The sequence below is a fragment of the Chrysemys picta genome, chromosome 4 (genome assembly GCF_011386835.1).
Source record: "Chrysemys picta bellii isolate R12L10 chromosome 4, ASM1138683v2, whole genome shotgun sequence".
Lineage (NCBI taxonomy): Eukaryota > Metazoa > Chordata > Testudines > Emydidae > Chrysemys > Chrysemys picta.
This window is the reverse complement of record NC_088794.1, coordinates 99,786,591-99,804,514: the sequence shown is the minus strand read 5'-3', so window position 1 is coordinate 99,804,514 and position 17,924 is coordinate 99,786,591. Positions and strand designations below refer to the sequence as shown.

The 17,924-nt window shown below is 41.5% G+C and overlaps 1 protein-coding gene across 6 annotated transcripts in view; it reads left to right on the top strand.

Moving 5' to 3' along the window:
• SPRED1 (sprouty related EVH1 domain containing 1) overlaps nt 1–17,924 on the top strand; it is a 103,773-nt gene that overhangs the window by 28,598 nt on the left and 57,251 nt on the right. The window contains exons 2-4 of one of the 6 annotated variants that reach the window (XM_065593231.1): nt 3,599–3,713; nt 7,123–7,241; nt 8,449–8,550. The exons of 1 other annotated variant lie outside the window; for it this stretch is intronic. Coding sequence is in view for 1 of the 5 variants with exons in the window: in XM_065593226.1 (XP_065449298.1) it covers nt 12,275–12,321 (47 nt within the window). In the remaining 4 variants the exon portion in view is untranslated. Of the gene's footprint in view, nt 1–3,598; nt 3,714–7,122; nt 7,242–8,448; nt 8,551–12,152; nt 12,322–17,924 lie in introns of those variants that run through there. 4 more of the 6 variants (XM_065593230.1, XM_065593232.1, XM_065593229.1 and 1 more) reach the window with 4 other exon arrangements.

The following is a 17,924-nucleotide window of genomic DNA, read 5'->3' as shown; positions in this document are numbered from 1 at the left end:
TTCTGTTGATAAAAACCTTTCATCATAAAGAAGTTAAGGAGGACCTAAGCCCTATTTATTTAAAGGTTGCCTTTTTATACTGAGGACTCATTAATACTTTTCACACAATGCTTAGTTTAAATGTCCCAGAGTGGAGGCCATGTTGGCCACCAAGCTTTGTAGGCAGAATATGTACATTAAAATACAGACAAAATAAGGATGAACGACTTTTTCCATAAACTGGATTATAACTCCAACATCCCAAAATGTCAGGAAAGGATTTTTTCTCTGTTCACTTGCTGTCTTTTCAAACATTTTGTCAGAAAAGGGAGGCTTTTATAGTATTGGGAGGAATGGATGAGAATTGTGTTTGTATTATCAGTTGAAAGCCCATGCCATCCCAAAGGGGTGGTGGCTGTTGGGCCAAATAATCAACCATCTGTGCAGTCTTCCTGATATTAGCTGTAAAGTAAGTGTGGTGATTGGTTGAGTTACCTCTGGTATCACAATGGTTTAAGACTCTTGGTATGGCATAAATACATGCCCTGCTATAGCTGTACACCACTCGTGTGAAATTCATAAAGTCAAAATGGCTGAGAGCTTGAAAAATGGATAACAGACTGTGAATCCCAGTGAAGTTGAACCTGCTGATACTCTAAACAAAAAGATCTCTCAACCAGGGTTGTAGCTGTTTCCGTCACTTTGCATTGACTCAGCAGACATTGTAAGCTTCAGGTTGACACACCGTGACAATCTTGGAATCTTCTTATAGAAATGTAGGGCAGAAAGGGACTTTGAGAGGTTGAGTCCAGCCACCTGCACTGTGGCAGGGCCAAGTAAACCTAGACCATTGGTCCCCAAACTTTTCAGAGTCATGCCCCACCCAGAGCCAAGGTCGGAAGCGGGGCTGCGGCTCCTGGGCAAGGGGGAAACATGGACGGGGCTGGGGGTGGAAGCAGGGCCAGGAACGGAGCTGTGGACAGGGGTCGAGGCTTGGGGTGTGGCCAGAGCAGAGTGGGGCTGGGTGGTGCTCTCTCCCCTCCACTTGTGTGGGCTGGTCCAGGCCCTGCTGTTTCCCCTTGAACATTCCTCGGTGCGCCTTATCCTACCTTCAGTGGACGTGGAGAACAATTGATCCTTGTCCTCTTTGTAACAGCCCTTAACATATTTGGTGCCTATTATCAAGTCCCCCCTCACTTTTCTTTTCTCAAGACTAAGCATGTCCCATTAGTTGAACTTTTCCTCAGAAATCCGGTTTTCTAAACCTTTTATGGACTGTCTCTGGTTTATTCACATCTTTCTTAACATGTGGCACCCAGAATTGGACACAGTACTCCAGCTGAGGCCTCACCAGTGCCAAGTAAAGCAGGACAAATACCTCCCATGTCTGTCTTATGATACTCCTATTAATACACCTCAGAATATTAGCCTTTTTTGCAACTGCAATTCACATTACTGACTCAGTTTATGATCTGCTGTAATTCCCAGATCTTTTTCAACAGTACTGCCACCTAACCATTTATTCCTCACTTTGTAGTTGTGCATCTGAATTTTTTTTTCTTCCTAAGTGAAGTACCTGGCATTTGTTTTTACTGAATTTCATCTTGTTGACTTCAGATAATTCTTCGATTTGTCAAGTCATTTGGAATCTAATCCTGTCCTCCAAAGTGCTTGCAATCCCCCCGCCCTGCCCCAGGCTTTTTGTCATCCACAAATTTTATAAGAATACTTGCTACTCCATTATTCAAATCGCTAATGAAAGTATTGAATAGTACCAGACCCAGGTCAGACCTCTGCAGAACCCCACTAGATACGCCTCCCAATTTGACAGTGAACCATTGATATTCTTTGAGTATGATAATCTGAGTATGGCCTTTCAACAAGCTGTACATCCACCTTGTAGTAACTTAATTGAAACCAAATTTCCCTAATTTATTTATGAGAATATCATGTGGGACTGTATCAAAGCTTACTAAAATCAAGATTCGGTTTACTTCCCCCGTATCCACTAAACCAGTAACTCTGTCAAACAAGGAAATTAGGTTGGTTTGGTATGACTTACTCTTGACAAATCCATGATGGCTGTTCCTGATAACCTAATGATCTCTAGATGCTTACAAATTGATTGTTTAATAATTTGTTCCAGTATCTTTCGAGGTATCAAAGTTAGGCTGATTGGTCTATAATTCACTGAGTCCAATTTGTTCCCCTTTTTAAAAGTAGGTACTATGTTTGCCCTTCTTCAATCCTCTGGGACCTCACCCCATGCTCCCTGAATTATATAGATGAGTTTTGTGTCTAGGGAATATTTCATAGCTCTTCTTCCTTCCCTTTGAAGAATGGTGACTTTGATGTTTCCTCCACTGTACTCAAAAGCAGTATTATCTCCTCGATATAAGAATTATATTTCTAGTACAGCCGTTCTTACTTGGCAAATACATTGTTACTTTCATGGTTGAAAAAAGACGGGAGAAAGATGGCTTGTCTTGGACCCAAAATAGGTGACCCTTTGTCCACAGCCAGAACTTAAAAATGAAGTTGTAAATATCTATCCTAGCTTCTTAAATCGGTATGAGGAATTTTATGCCTGTAAATTTACAAGATGCTTATGTGAATGTTACTAGAGGTATTGAATGGTCATCTTTAAAACACTCCACTTGGAGTAGTACACACTTGACATTTGTTCTGGTCTCAGCTCCGAGCACTCTTAATAAAATCCTGATGATGGTGGTAGCATTGCTTCTGATAGTACACCAGTTTTTTATAACTTCCACTTTCCTCAATGAGTGGGATTATTCAGGCATTACAATCAAAGAAATCCTAGCTGGATTCTGTTGGCATTTTTAGTAACACAGAAGAGTGATTGTTCACCTAATATCAAAGATGATCTACAGGAGGTTAATATTAGTCCCACACTTGCAATCTGTGGCTCATGGTTAGAGAAAGTATCTCTGATCCTGGAGGGGGAAAAGAGGCAAGAGTAAACATGCTGCTGCTATGCCCTGTTTGGATTTTTATTCCTTGGTCTATACCATCTACAGCTGCAGTTAGGAATTAAATATGCAGAATGACAAACTGGATAGTGTGTCTATCTTTCTGTAGGCAAGGTCTCTGCTTCTAAAACTCTGTTGGAGATTTTTTTTTTTTAAGACAGTATCAAAAATCACGTGAGAGGCAATTTCTCTAGGTTATGGCAGCTACATAGATGTGGGAAGACAGAATTATGTGGTCATGAAGAGGGAGACTAATGTATATCCACTTCCACTGCTTGAATAAGGTCCCTTATTTTGTAAATATTATGTATGATAAGTAGAAATGTAATAGCTTGGATTGATTTAACCATGATTTAAGTAAACCGTTTCAATCTTGTTTTGCACTTGTGCTTTTTAGCTGTTTTCCTACAGCAAGCGTCATTTTCATTGGTTGGTAACCATTAAAACATGTTGATTTGTAACTAAATGTAGCCTTTACACTTAATAAATATACACTTTACACTACATTTCTTTTTGCTAACCAGGAGAATGCCTTATATCTATACATATTTATTTAAACAATGTATGTATTTATTTATAGCTTAACATTCAGATTTTTAATTTTTGCATGTTTTTTGTTATGTTAGAAGATGGTGAACGGATGCATTTCTTATTGAGAAGATGAGGATTAATTTTTTACTTGTGATTTTTGTCAAGCTATATTTGGATGGAAATTCACATTCAATTAATGCACAAAACCAGGTGGTTAATTATTATTTTTTAAACTACCTTAAATGCATAGATACATAAGAAGAAATGATCAAAACATAGTTTTAAATGGAAAATATGATTGGATTTACTAAACAAAGGAAGTATTCTCTGTAGGTAGTGAATTGAAGTGCTTGTTTCTGGTCACCATGTCCTTCAGAATTTTAGAACTAGTCTTTCTCATCCTGTCACCCCTAGTTTTTATTCTTAGATTGGAAGATGAAGACAAGTTTTTCTGCCTTTTCAGCTTCCAATTGTGTGTGGTGTTTGAAAAAAACAAACAAACAAAAAACCAATGAACTAGTCACTAAATTGAACTAGTTGAATAAACTGGAACAAGTTGAATAAACAGAAAAGAAGAAAATATCCTCTCAGCCCCTGCAGAAGCTGCTGTCAAAAGCTAGTTTGTTGAAGTGCTAAACTTGTTTCCAGGTCCTTAGCCAATGACTTCCACCAGCTCAGTGATTTGACTTTTCTTTAAAACTTGGCAGCAAATAGGTACTATTTAATATTTTTTTTTATTTTAATAGATTATAATTTTGGATTTAACATAGGTTGCCATAATTTCAAATGATTTTTTTTAATAAAAAATAAGTGGTTTTTATTTAACTAAAATTTCATTTTAGATCAAATAGACTTGTTGACTTTTTTAAAAATAATTGATTTTATCCATCCTGTTTAAGAAGTAAATTGACTAATAGAAAACTAGTTAAACATATCTTAGAATTTGCTAGTTTTTATATTGTCTTATAAAACTGTGTAACTTAAATCGAATTGCAGCAAGAAACTCCCTACTTCTGCTAACAGTGCAAAAGTCCCATTCTTCTTAAACTGTAGGTGAGGTTTCACCACCTATATTAGATGGTACTTGCTAACTTGGATACATCACCAACTAAGCAAAACAGCTACCTAATGTGGAGTTTGCATTCTCTCATGCTGAGCCCACTTCCTGGAGCAGACTGTTTGACCCTGTATGCCATATAGCCTCAACCTGCTTCCTTTTGAATCCCTCTTCAGAATTTCTGTCAGCTAATTTCACCCAACCTTTGTTTTTAATAAGTGTAATCTTTCTTTCTTTCTTTCTTTCTTTCTTTCTTTCTTTCAAGTCCAAAGAGGAAGCAAAAAGATATAGGCATAACAAACCATCTCATGATCTCTGTTTGTAACACTTTGCTGTTGTCAAAATAAGGATATGTAAAAATGTATACACGGTGGATCCCCCTTGCAGTTGCTTTTTTTTTTTTTTTTTTAAACAGGGTGGATGATTATGCCAACTAATATTGTATGCATGCAAGTTCAGAATAATATACTCAGCTTCATGGATGTTATCTTTGTTCAAGAAGAAAATATCTCCCCAAAAATAATACTGCACTATTAATTTTGCGCTTTTGCACAACTGATGAGGAAGTTCTCAACTTTTTCTGATGTTTGGCTGCTGCTGGACTACATGGACCAGCAGCAAATAATGTTCCATTACAGTTAATTCGTTTGAATTAAGATATGTTTACTGTTTTGTTGTGGGTTTTCTTCATTTATGCACACCCACTTGAAACCCTTACCTAACTTCCATAACTTGGTCCTTGTGAAAGATAATAGCTTGGCAGTAGTTGGAAACAAAGTTGCCTAGCCACACAGGAGTTAAAATTAAGTGGTAGCTGTCAAAGGCTCTCCTTACAATATCCTGCCAGTGTTCCTCAACTCTCTGAATTAGAGGGAGTATTCAGAGCATAGTTGTCACCATTTCCTTTCAATCACTGGCATTTGAGACTGCCAAGAACAGTGCTAATTATGACTGGGATTGTAGAAATATGAATCATGAAGTTGCACATAGGCTACTTAAAAATCATTTCTGGTCCCTACTGATTTTATCTGGATTCTTACCAGTGACCGACTGCAAAACCATTAAAACAACCCTGCATCGTACAGTTCCTCTCTTCTTTTAAGGACTGCTTAAATAGAAGCCTGTGCAATTTCCTTTTGTTAGTCTGTATGCCTCATTATAGTCTCTCTACTGAAAGGTATGCAGTTGTGAAAATAGCTGAACAGCTAATGCAAATCAGTATAGGAGGCCTTGCATGCTAATTATTGTGTAGCTTCTCTTTATTCACTGAGTGGTGGATTTAAAATTGGTATTTAGATTTCATAGGGTTTTTTAAGCTAGATCAAAATTTGAATCTAACTTGCATACTGTCCCTTTAAATATTTTTGCTGTTTGAAAAGAAAATGTAATGAAAGATTGCAAGCTAGTAGCCCACATTTAAGGGACAAAGTCATTTCTTTGTTTTGAAACTAATAAATTTACTAGGGCTGTCAATTAATTGCAATTAACTCAAAACAAATTAATCATGATTAATTGCCATTTTAATCGCACTGTTAAACAATAATAGAATACCAATTTAAATTTATTATAAATATTTTTGGATCCTTTTCTACATTTTCAAATATATTGATTTTAATTACAACACAGAATACAAAGTACAGTGCTCACTTTATTATATTATTTTAATTACAAATATTTGCACTGTAATTTCAATTAATCTCATGCAAGTATCGTAGTGCAATCTCTTTATCATGAAAGTGAAACTTACAAATGTATATCTGTTTGTTGCATAACTGCACTCAAAAATAAAAAATGTAAAACTTTAGAGCCTACAAGTCCCATCAGTCCTACTTCTTCAGCCAATCGTGAAGACAAACAAGTTTGTTTACATTTATGGGGTCCTACCTGTAATTCCCCACCCTGTAATGCACTTTTACGATAAAGAAATAGCACTACAGTATCTATATGAAGTGAATTGAAAAATACTGTTTCTTTTATCTTTCTTTACAATGCAAATATTTGTAATAAAAATAATGTAAAATGAGCACTGTACACTTGGTATTCTGTGTAGTAACCGATATCAGTATATTTGAAAAGGTAGAAAACACCCCAAAATATTTAAAGAAATGGTATTCGGTTATTGTTTAACACTGAGATTAAAACTGTGATTAATCGTGATTATTTTTAATCTCGTGATTAATTGTGATTATTTTTAATCATTTGACAGAACTAACATTTACTAGTTACTAATACAAATATCTAAAATGATGGGGATATATATATATATATAGCGAGAGAGAGTTTTAAATAGCTTTCGCTAAAACTCTTAATTACTGAGTTTCATTTTAGGAGCAAATTTATATACCCAACTTAACTCTTTTTAGAAGTCAATCTTTATAATGCAAATATTGACACAAACTTCACTGTAATAATACAGGGTTTTAAGGCACCTGATAGTACATTTTTGTTCAGCATACTTTTTATAATCCATAATACAACTTATACACAAAGTTCATAGCCCATTTAGAGATTGACACTGATTTTTTTTTTTTAAATGAAAATTCTTTTCTCTGTTTTATTTAGTTATGTATTTGCTCAGGACTACTTGATTTGATGTGTTTCTGCCTGCATTTCCCACCCAACCCATGTGGGAAGGGAAACAAAGAATTATATGGACTTTGTAAACAGATATAAGTGGAAAGGTAGGTTTAAACGAAAGGTAGGCTCTAACTACCTTAATTCTGTGATTCTCTACTTCATATGGAACTGTTTGAGTTAAGAGTAAGCTTATTGAATTTAGGTGTAAATTGAAGGATTGAGGGCTGGACTGCCATTTTTCCTTGGGGAGAAAGTGTGGTGGAGTTTGTCGGTGATTCTGCAGTTGGTCTAACTAAATATGCCAGACACTTATTGTGGAAGGAGCTGCCACAGAGTTGGAGGCACTGGGATGCAGAGACCACTTGTGCATCCTAGCTGCAACCTGCCTCTGTGGTATTGCCGGCTTTAGAGCTTCACAACCCATGTGAGGAAGTGGATCTGGCATGTTGTTGTTAGTAGTGTTTCCATAGTGCTGGGAACCCCATTGTGCTAGCTGCTGCACAAAGACAGAACAAAAGGAAGTTCCCTGCTCCAAAGAGCTTACATCTAAGTAAAAGACAAGAGACAATGTCTACAGACAGAGAGGAGTACAAGGAAACAGTAAGACAGTACTGGTTGGCAAGATAGGTAGTGGTCTAAGCACATCAGAGACCGCTCACCATTGCCAAGTGTGCGGTGGTGGTGGGGGTATGGATTTTAAGGCATCACAGCAAAGTTAGGAATGTGAAGGATGATAATGAAGTAGCTTTCTGGATGTTTACAGAGTTTCAAGCATGAGGGGCAGCATAGGAGACGGCACAAAGGTACTTTGTTTGAAAACTTTAATGAGTGGAGGGTGGCATGAATTCTTAGCAGCCATACTTCCACATAAAATGTTACTATGGTCTACTTAGTTATTTTAGGTAGCCCAGTCTTATTTGATTTGTCAAGAATTAATCAACAAGTCATTTTGTTCCAAACATGTCCACACCTCAGTGTGCACACTGAGGGTGATTTTTCTGCCATCCTTAACCAAGATGACTAGTACCTTACTCTGTGTGTGGTCTTACTGCACTCACATACCCTGGAGGTGCCAACTTACTAAAGTGTCAGGTCATCTAAGATTCAGTTAAGTCTGCCTTAGGATACATACCTGTACTTGTCCTCAGGTTGGTGAATTGGCTGAAAAAGTTACAAAGCCTGTCTTCCTTGTAAATGTTGGTGTTTTCAGACTTCATCCTGCTGCTAGACAAAATATCAAACTGTTCTAGTGCTGTTTTTATTTAAAAGGTCTTGTAAAACTTTCTTTTGGTTTTCTTGTCTTTTTCCAAGCATTCTGGTGGAGGCACCTCACCAGTGGCAATATGGTCTCTGCTCCTAAAAGTGTACAGTTTTGACTTGATGTGGCACAGCAAGTAAGGATCAGGCAGACAGGTAAATGGTGTAAGGGGCAAAGATGGCAATAAGGTTTTTGGCATTTTAGCTTTTTTTTTGTTCAGTAACCAATAGTTTTACAGACACAACTGGTATCACCTGCTATATTTATGGTTTTCCAACACTTTCCATTATAAGATCCTGTTCTCTCGGTTGCTTATAGCTTTGGCAAACTTTACTTGTTTGAGCTGAATTGTCCCATATAGAGTGTCTGCCTCAGGCTTTTTTATTTTATTTTACTCTTTCTAAGTTTCAGCTACAACCACTCAGCTGTTTTTCAAGAATGAGGTTAGGGAAAAAAAATCTTGTGTGCCCATGTTCAACATGATAGAATTTCTGTTTCTCACTTTTGTTTTTTTAATTAGTAAATTACACCCAAAGCCTGCAACTAAGTAAATGGGAGCTCTGTTTTGAACATATAAAGTATGCTAAGTACTCTGAAAAATCAGGCCCTAGATTCCAAGTTACACATCCAAAATTAGTGGAGAGTTTTGAGAATTGTGGCCTTAATCTTTGAGCCTCAATTCTCCAACTGTTTTAAATGGGGATGATAGTACCACCTAATCTCACAGGGGTGTTGTAAGGATAAGTTAACTGCTAGTGAGAGTACCACAGAAACATCCCAGAAAAAAATGAATAACTTTGTATTCAGTGCTAGGTTTGGGTGTTGAGTGTTAAATCAGGACTGGAGCAACACATTGAATGTGGAGGATAAAAATAAATATTCAGTAACTGAATGAGACAAGGGTTCTGTGGGGGGAAATGGTATGTGATTAAAACTGTATCCAAACAGGGGAGCTGAAATAAGGTTGTGTGACCAACCTTAATTCTGGCATTTTCTAACTTTGAGTGTTTAATTTTGCAACCTTAATATTCCTTTTAGTATAGTTTTTAGTTGTAATATACATCCTGATGGTTCAGTTTTCTTGTTACAGGTTCTTATTTCTTGGTAGACAGTCCTACCAACCTTAGGACATCAGACATCATGAGGTGGACAGACTCCTCAAAACTGATGAGATTGGACCCCAAAATAATGAGATTTAAAAAAACATAAAATCATAGTTTTTAAGTGTCTTTTGACTTTTTAACTTTCCTCTATGGTCCTCTGCCAATGTGTGTGATAATTTTAGGTTGAAAAGTCAACCTTTAACGCACACACAAATGCATGCCTCTCCCTGGCTACTCAGATGGAAACTTCTTACCCTCTCCTCACACCTCAGATAGGAGAACTGCTATCCATTTCCTAACATTGTCTTGACTTTCTCCCCTTCTAGTTTATTTCCTTTCCTTAAAAAAAGGGCTGGATGGTAAATAGTTTGAGAACTGCCAACCTAATTAATGCATGATGGTTTACACTAGTGATTCTCAAACTTTTTTATTGGCAGCGGCTGCTCCAGGCACCAGCACTCCGAGCACGTGCCTGGGGCTGCAAGCCATGGGGGGCGCCCTGCCGGTCCCTGCGAGGGCAGCAGTCAGGCAGCCTTCAGTGGCTTGCCTGCGGGAGGTCTGCTGGTCCTGTGGATTCGGTGGCAATTCAACGGCGGGTATGCCGAAGCCACGGGACCGTTGGACCTCCCGCAGGCATGCCGCCGAATCTGCAGGACCGGGGACCTCCCGCAGGCATGCCGCCGAAGGCAGCCTGCCTGCCGTGCTTGGGGCGGCAAAAAAGCTAGAGCCGCCCATGTTTACTGGTGACCCCTTTCACATTGCAAGCCTCTGAATGTAACGCCCCCATCAATTAAAAATGCTTTTTTTATATATTTAACACCATTATAAATGCTGGAGGCAAAATAGGGTTTGGGATGGAGGCTGACAGCTCGTGACCACCCATGTAAGAACCTTGCGATCCCCTCAGAGGTGCCGACCCCCAGTTGAGAACCCCTGGTTTACACTCTCAAATAAAACTCATTACCTTTTTATTGATGAATTCCATATACATATAAAGAACTTATTCATTCATATAAGTGATAATGTCACAATAAAAACAATATGGGATTGGTTTAGTCTTTTTCAAAAAGTAACACTTCCCTGACACCCTCTACCCCTTCTCTGCTCACACGTTGCTTGAGACTGGACAGCACTCCCCTCATTTCTCTCCTGCCACCCCCTGCAATCACTAAATCCACCTTCAGTTCCCTACAGTTGCCTGCTCGCCCTCACTCTCCATATCCACCTTCACAGTATCTCTGCTGCTCCTCAAAGATCCTGTGTCCTGTCTAGCCCTTTGAACCAGAGTGGAAGTCCATTTTGCCTGTGGGCATGGCTTCAATCTCATTGAAAACAGTGGGAGGTGGCAGTCAGTTTTATTAAGGATAGCATCACTTCCGCATGCAGATAGACTGTAGAGAAATGGTAGCCATTGTGCTGGCTTCAGCCCCAATTGGAGATGGTGACTAGTTTGAAGAATGGAAAACTTGTGAGTTGGCAGCCTTTCGTCTTTTCAGGAGACAGGTTTAAAAAAAAAACAACAACACCCAAAAGGTGCTAGAGTGCCAATAAAATTGTGAGTTGGGAATACATTCTCCTCTACTTCTAGGCTTTATAACAGGAAGTGGGTTTTAGGAAGGCTTTGAATTGGGCACAGCAGGGTGAACAAATTCTCAGAGGACATTAGAAGTATAATGAACAGAAAAAGACTCTGCTTCAAACATAAATACTTGGCTTTTAGTACATTTGCCCTTGTAGTTACACCTCTACCTCGAGATAACATGACCCGATATAACACAAATTCGGATATAACGCAGTAAAGCAGTGCTCCGGGGGGAGGGGAGGCGGGGCTGCGCACTCCGGTGGAACAAAGCAAGTTCAATATAACACAGTTTCACCTATAACACGGTAAGATTTTTTTGGCTCCTGAGGACAACGTTATATAGAGGTAGAGGTGTACTACTGTGTCCTAAATGATGAGTTTTAGCTTTTATTTTATTTGTTTGGTTGGTTTTTTTTACTCTCTTGCTGGAGGTGGCTTCTGAGTATGTTCTAGTGATTGAAGCTTCTAAATGGTTACCATTTTAAACACGCCTTGTGGGGGGGAAAAGTAATAACTGCTAAAACCATCTTCTCTCTCACACACACACACACACACACACACACACACACACACACACACACACACACACACACACACACACACACACTGAATAAGAAATAGTTTTTACTAAAAGGACACTGTCAAAATATTTTTCATATTTTTTAAATGCCTAGTTGCTGTCTATAATAATCTCTTGAATTCAGATCAGTTTCTTACCAATTCTCCATTTATCATGCACCTAACGGTGTTTTGTTGTAGGGCATCCTGTAAGGGCTTCTAATATGTCAAGTGGGAGGTTGGGAGCTGAAGAGCACTAAAGCATTTTTATACTCAGAGTATCAAATCTACATAATTTTTAAATAAGGAAAACCTAGGTCTAGTGATCTTGCTCAGTTTGCTTTCAAGGAATCATTATTAATAAAATTCAAGAAAACGTGATAAGTATGTTACACTGTCTGGGAATAGAATAAGTAGTCATTCATGCCTCAGAACTCTTACACAATGCATTTTGGAGTAAAATCTCCTTTCCTGGTGTCTGATTTATTAAGGTACAACACAACAAACAGTTCTCCTGGTTTTGCAAGATGAAAACAGTTCCTTCACTGGTCAGCAGTTTCACAATTAGTCCTTCCCTCCAGGCTGAGTCCTTTCTGCCCCAAGGTGTGGGGCTCTCCAGCCTCAAGACCCTAAATAATGAAGCAGTCCTCCACTTCAGCCTTGTCCATCTGCAACATTTGGAGGTATTTCCTGTTCTTATCACCTGGCCTTCCTCTTAGGCCCTTTATCCTAACCCTTTCTCGGGTTTCTTTCTGTACTCCCTTCTAAGAATTCTTGGATCTGGTCTGGCTCGTGGACTCCATTTCCCAGGCCTGGTTGCTGTCCGGAGCCCCACTTCCCCAGGTCTTGCCAAGACTCTGGTTTCTCCCTTACTTGAGAGTAGGCTGCCTCTTCTATAGCAGCGGTCTTGCTTTCATCCTGTGGTCACAGGACTCTTCTCAGGCTGTGTTTACACTTAAAAATTTTGCCAGCATAGCTTTGTCAGTTAGGAATGTGTCTTGGGGAAGGGGGAAAATAGGAATCACATCAGTAACTAACATAGCTAGGCCAGCAAAAGGCTTTGGGAAGATGCAGCTACCCTGACAAAGTCTATTTGCTGATAAAAGTGGCATCTCCATTAGGACTTAGTCATGTCCTCCACCTGGAGGCTGCCACTCCCAAAACTCCATTTTCAAAGGGCTACATACCTAAAGCAAACATCCCATTCCACACATGTGCTCGAAGGACTAGCACCCTGTTACAAGTACAGATATTCACCTAACTTAAACAGTAGATTTGTCTGACTTTATTTTGGTGTTAGTACAATACCCTTTATGTAATCCACACATTTTTATCTTGTTTCTAATTCTATATACATAAAGTCTCCTCTGCCCTGTCTGTTTGCAATCATAAAGTGCTCTCCTGTTTTGATATCAGGTACTCGAAGTGTCAGAAGAATAGCTCTTGAGGTCTCTCCCAAAGAGCAAACACAAGCATTTTATATTGCCCTCTCTCCCCCCCCCCCCCCCAAAAAAAAACACCTTAAAACAGGCTTACAAAGCACCAACCTGAGGTAGGGAGTGTGGATCCAGGAAGAGCTCACTCTGACCTGCCAACCTAGAGCATGGCAGAGTTGTTTTTTTTTTTGTATAGTGTCCTGTAGTTGGCACATAGACTTTTATAATATAAAAATCTCTTTTCTCTCCTCTTCCAACATAGTGAAAATGCATCAATCTGTTAGACACTCCATTGCACAAATTGATTTTTTTTCCCTGACAAATTGACTGCTTAGCCAATGTAACAACTATCTTTGCCATAATATATTGACCATGGATTTATGGGAATTCATCTTGTACTATGTTAGCTATATATACAAAAAATTAATTTTGTTAAGACATTTTAGTTACATACTTCCAAATAGAAAGTTTAGTAATATTGAAACAAATTAGGGGGAAGTATTTACATATTTTAAAAAAATAAACAAAATCCTAGATGGTAGCCAGTGTCACATGCATTAAAGTTAGTAATTCCAATTGTGGATCCAATTTTTGGAGGTGACTTTATAGTTTTAAAATGCTGAAAAATATTTTTCATGAGTTATAATAATATGCACAGGGTAGTTGCTCTACCCATAGGTTCACAGTGTAATTTCAGATGTGATCACTATTTCTTTGAGTTACATTTCCAATTTGAGGCTAAATAAAAGGATAGCGATGCTGAATGTGAGAATGGAATATTGGTACTGGTAGTTTCAAAAGTGGAATACTGTAGAAACTGAAAGGTGGTGTGTTTTTCTTTCTGTGAAATTGCATGGAAGTAGGCTCTTAAACTTTTGCAATGCTGATGGAAGAAGGGAGAACTCCGTTAATGTTTAGTAATGCATTCCAGTGGCTTAGTATCACAAGTATGTAGGACCGCAGATCTAGTGATTGTAAACAAATGTACAAAGTAATAATTAAAAAAAAAAAAAAAGACGTGCTGACCTTACAGTTCTGTAAGGATGCATCTATTATCTGAAAGAGTTCACATGGTATAGATATCTGTTTCACACATTCAAGGAAAAAGTGTAATAGTAGTTTAACTATTTGAAAATTATCAGCTGCTAAACCGAAAAAACGTAACAGCTCTTCAGGGCAGGGATGCATCTTTTCTATGTTTTTGTACAGCATCCATTACATTAGGACAACAACCCCGATTTGGGGCATTACTATAATATAACTATTTACATAATATCCGAAACCAAACATTTTTTTAAAATGTCTATTATCTAGGGTGAGAGTTCTAGCTGTATATGTTAACTGAAATTCTTCTTCGAGTGATTGCTCATGACAATTCCAAGTAGGTTTGTGCGCGCCGCATGCACGATCGTCGGAAGATTTTTCCCTAGTGGTACCCATCAGGTCAGCTGTGGAGCCCCCTGGAGTGGCGCCTTCATGGCCGTGTATATAGGTCCCTGCCAACCCACCGCCTTTTTAGTTCCTTCTTACCGCCAGTGGTGATGGTTGGAGCAGCTTTCTCTTGCATTAGCAAGAGATTCCCTAGTGGACTCTCCCTTTCTTTCTGTAAATAGTTTGAAAGTTATAGTTAAGTTTTAGTTGGGGGTTACCCCACACAGACACACTGCTTTGTTCCCGTCCTGGGGACTGGGGCATGCCTCGGTCTCAGGACTTCAAGCCGTGCAGGTCCTGCCTGAAGCCCACGCCAAAGGGAGACCCACCCGATTCCTATCTAAAGTGTCTCGGAGAGGGACACCAGTCTGACAGGTGTAAAATCTGCAAGGGTTTTAAGCCCATAACTAAGGAGTGGGACTTTTGCTTAAAGCGTCTTCTAATGGAGTCAGCTCTTCAACCCCAACCGCCCCAGGCAGCTTCCAAACCAGTGCCAGGTGCTTCAGTGTGCAGCGCGCTGGACTCAGCACCAAGGAAGGACTCATCTAAAGGGCCATGACACTGCCATTCCCTGGCACCGAGGACCAGCTGTAGTGCGAGGCACTGCTCACAGTCGCTGGTGCTTCACAAGAAAAAAAGATCTGCACCGCCCTGGTCAGATTCAGACTTCTCCTCGGAGTCGGAGGCGGACTCCTATGCTTCCAGGCAGAGCCGGCACCGCTCTCGTCACTGCCCTAGGCAAGATGAAGGGCAGCCAGTGCTTGTAATGTCCTGGCCACCGCAGTGGCAGGGACCGACACAGTGGCCCTTCTGGACACCATCGGCCTATGGCCAAGTCCAGGGTCTGGGTTCCAGGTCCGTGTCGGAGGCACTAATCCCTCCATCGGCCATGTCTGTAGCCCAGGAGCCTCCCTGGGGTAGGGATGCACAAGCCCAGGCTGATAAGGACGTCCGCACTGAAGCAGCTGTGGCACTGGGTGCTAGTGTCATTTCCTGCACCTCTCAAGGGGATCCCCAATGGCCGGAGGGGCAAGAGGACACCGTGCCTCCGAGGACATCCTCCTCGTCCTCCCTAGATGAAGTGGTAGCGGGCACCTCCACCACTCTTCCCGCTATGGACATCGGGACCCATCAAGACCTGCTCAGGAGGGTGGCCCAGAACCTGAACTTGCATGCAGAGTAGGTCTCTGAGGATACGGATCCCATGGTGGATATACTGGCCCCTGAAGGGCCCTCTAGGGTGGCTCTGCCCCTCATCAAAACCATACAGAATACCACCAAGGCTCTGTGGCACACACCCACCTCTGTTCCGCTGATAGCCAAGGGTGCAGAATGTGAATACTTTGTGCCTTCTAAGGGGTATGAGCACCTCTGGGGACCCTGGTGGTGGAGGCAGCAAACCACAAAGAGCGCTGGGGCAACCGGGGCCTACCCCCAAATCCAAGGACACTAAGAAGCTGGACCTCTTCAGTCGGAAAGTCTACTCCACCAGGGGGTCCAGCTTCACATAGCGAATCAGCAAGCGGTCCTGAGCCGCTATGCTTATAATTCCTGGAGCTCTCTGGCCGAATTCCAGGAATTACTCCCAGCTGACTGCCGCTCGGAGTTTGGAGCGGTTCTGGAGGAGGGAAAAGTGGTTGCCAGGATCTCTCTTCAGGCCGCCCTGGACTGAGCTGACTTGGCCACCCACACTATGGGCACGGCCATAGCTATGAGATGCAGCTCTTGGCCTCAGGGCTCCTGCATGAGGTCCAGAACACAATTCAGGACCTGCACTTCGACTGCTCCAGCTTCTTTGCTGAACAGACAGACTCAAGGCTGCATAACCTTAAGGACTCGCAGGTGACCCTCAAGTCTTTGGGACTGCACACACCAGCCCCACAAAGAAAGGCATTTGAGCCCCAGACTGCCCAACAATTCTACCCTGCCCCTCCTAAACAGGACTACAGTAGGAAGTGGGGCAGAAGGAGGTGCTTATCTCAGTCCTCCTCCGGCCAAGGGAAGGGCTCGGCTAAGCAGACCTTGGACTTAGAGCCAAACTTTTGAAGGTTTGCCCCAAGACGGAGCACCAGTTCAATACCCGGATCTTTCCCCTCCCTTGTGAACTGTCTGTCCCATGCCTGGGCTCAAATAACCTCAAATCATTTGGGTCCTGAGCACTGAAGAATTGCAGTATTCTCTCCAATTCTGTTCCCTCCTGCCCTCCCACTCACCCTCCCTGTACCTCTTCAGGGACACTTCTTCCAAGCAACTGTTAGTGCAGGAGGTGCAAACGCTCCTACAGCTGGGGGTGTAAAGGAGGTTCCTCTGGAGTTTAGGGGCAGGGGATTCTACTCCCGCTACTTCTTAATCCCCAAGGCCAAACACGGGCTCAGACCCATTTTAGACCCGTGAAACCTCAACAAATTCACGAAAAAACTGAAGTTCCTCATGGTCTCCCTGGCCTCCATCATTACCTCTCTGAATCCAGGTACTGGTACGCACCCTCGACTTGAAGGGCTTCCACACCTCCATAATCCCTTCCCACAGACAATTTCTACTATTTGTGGTCAGTGGCACACATTATCAATTCATGGTCCTCTCCTTGGGCTTATCAACGGTGCCTTGGGTGTTCACCAAGTGCATGGCGGTCGCGGCGGCCTTCCTTCAAAAGTGTCGGGTGCAAGTCTTCCCATATCTAGACGACTAGCTCATCAAGGGCTGGTCCCAAACCCAGGTGGAGGAACTTGTGAGCCTGGTACGGACAACGTTCCTCATGTCTCATCCTCAATGTGGCAAAGTCGACTCTGGGTCCCACTCAAACAATAGAATTCATTGGGGCTCTCCTGGACTCCACCCAGGGCCAGGGCATTCCTGTCAGAGTCTCGTTTTCTAGCCATGGAGACCATCATAAAAGGTCTCCACTGGATCCCCACCACGATTGCTAGAAACTGCCTAAAATTACTCGAGCGTAAGTGCACACTGCCATATGCAACACGCAAGGCTGCAGCCTCCATCCCCTCCAGGTGTGGCTGGTCCAAGCCTACAGCCCAAATCTGGACCATCAGGACAGTCTGGTGCTCATGCTTTCTCCTCGGGCTCTTGAGTCCCTCCGGTGGTGGCTCGATTCACAGTCAGTCTGTGTGGGCGTACCTTTTTCCAAACCTCTCCGACTGGGCGTCGTCAGCAGCATCTTCCTGAGGTAGGGATCTCACGACACGAAGCAATAGGAAGTGCCAGCAGGTCTGCTCTTTCCTGAATCATAGCCCCGGCTCAATCACGTATGCCTTTATCCTTTCATGGATGGGGCGCCTGCTGTATGCGTGCGTGCATGCCTGCCATTCCCTCTTATCCACAAGGTCCTCCTCAAGGTCCGGCAGGACAAGGCTTTGCTGATTCTCATAGTGTCAGCGTGGCACCGCCAACATTGGTTCTCCATG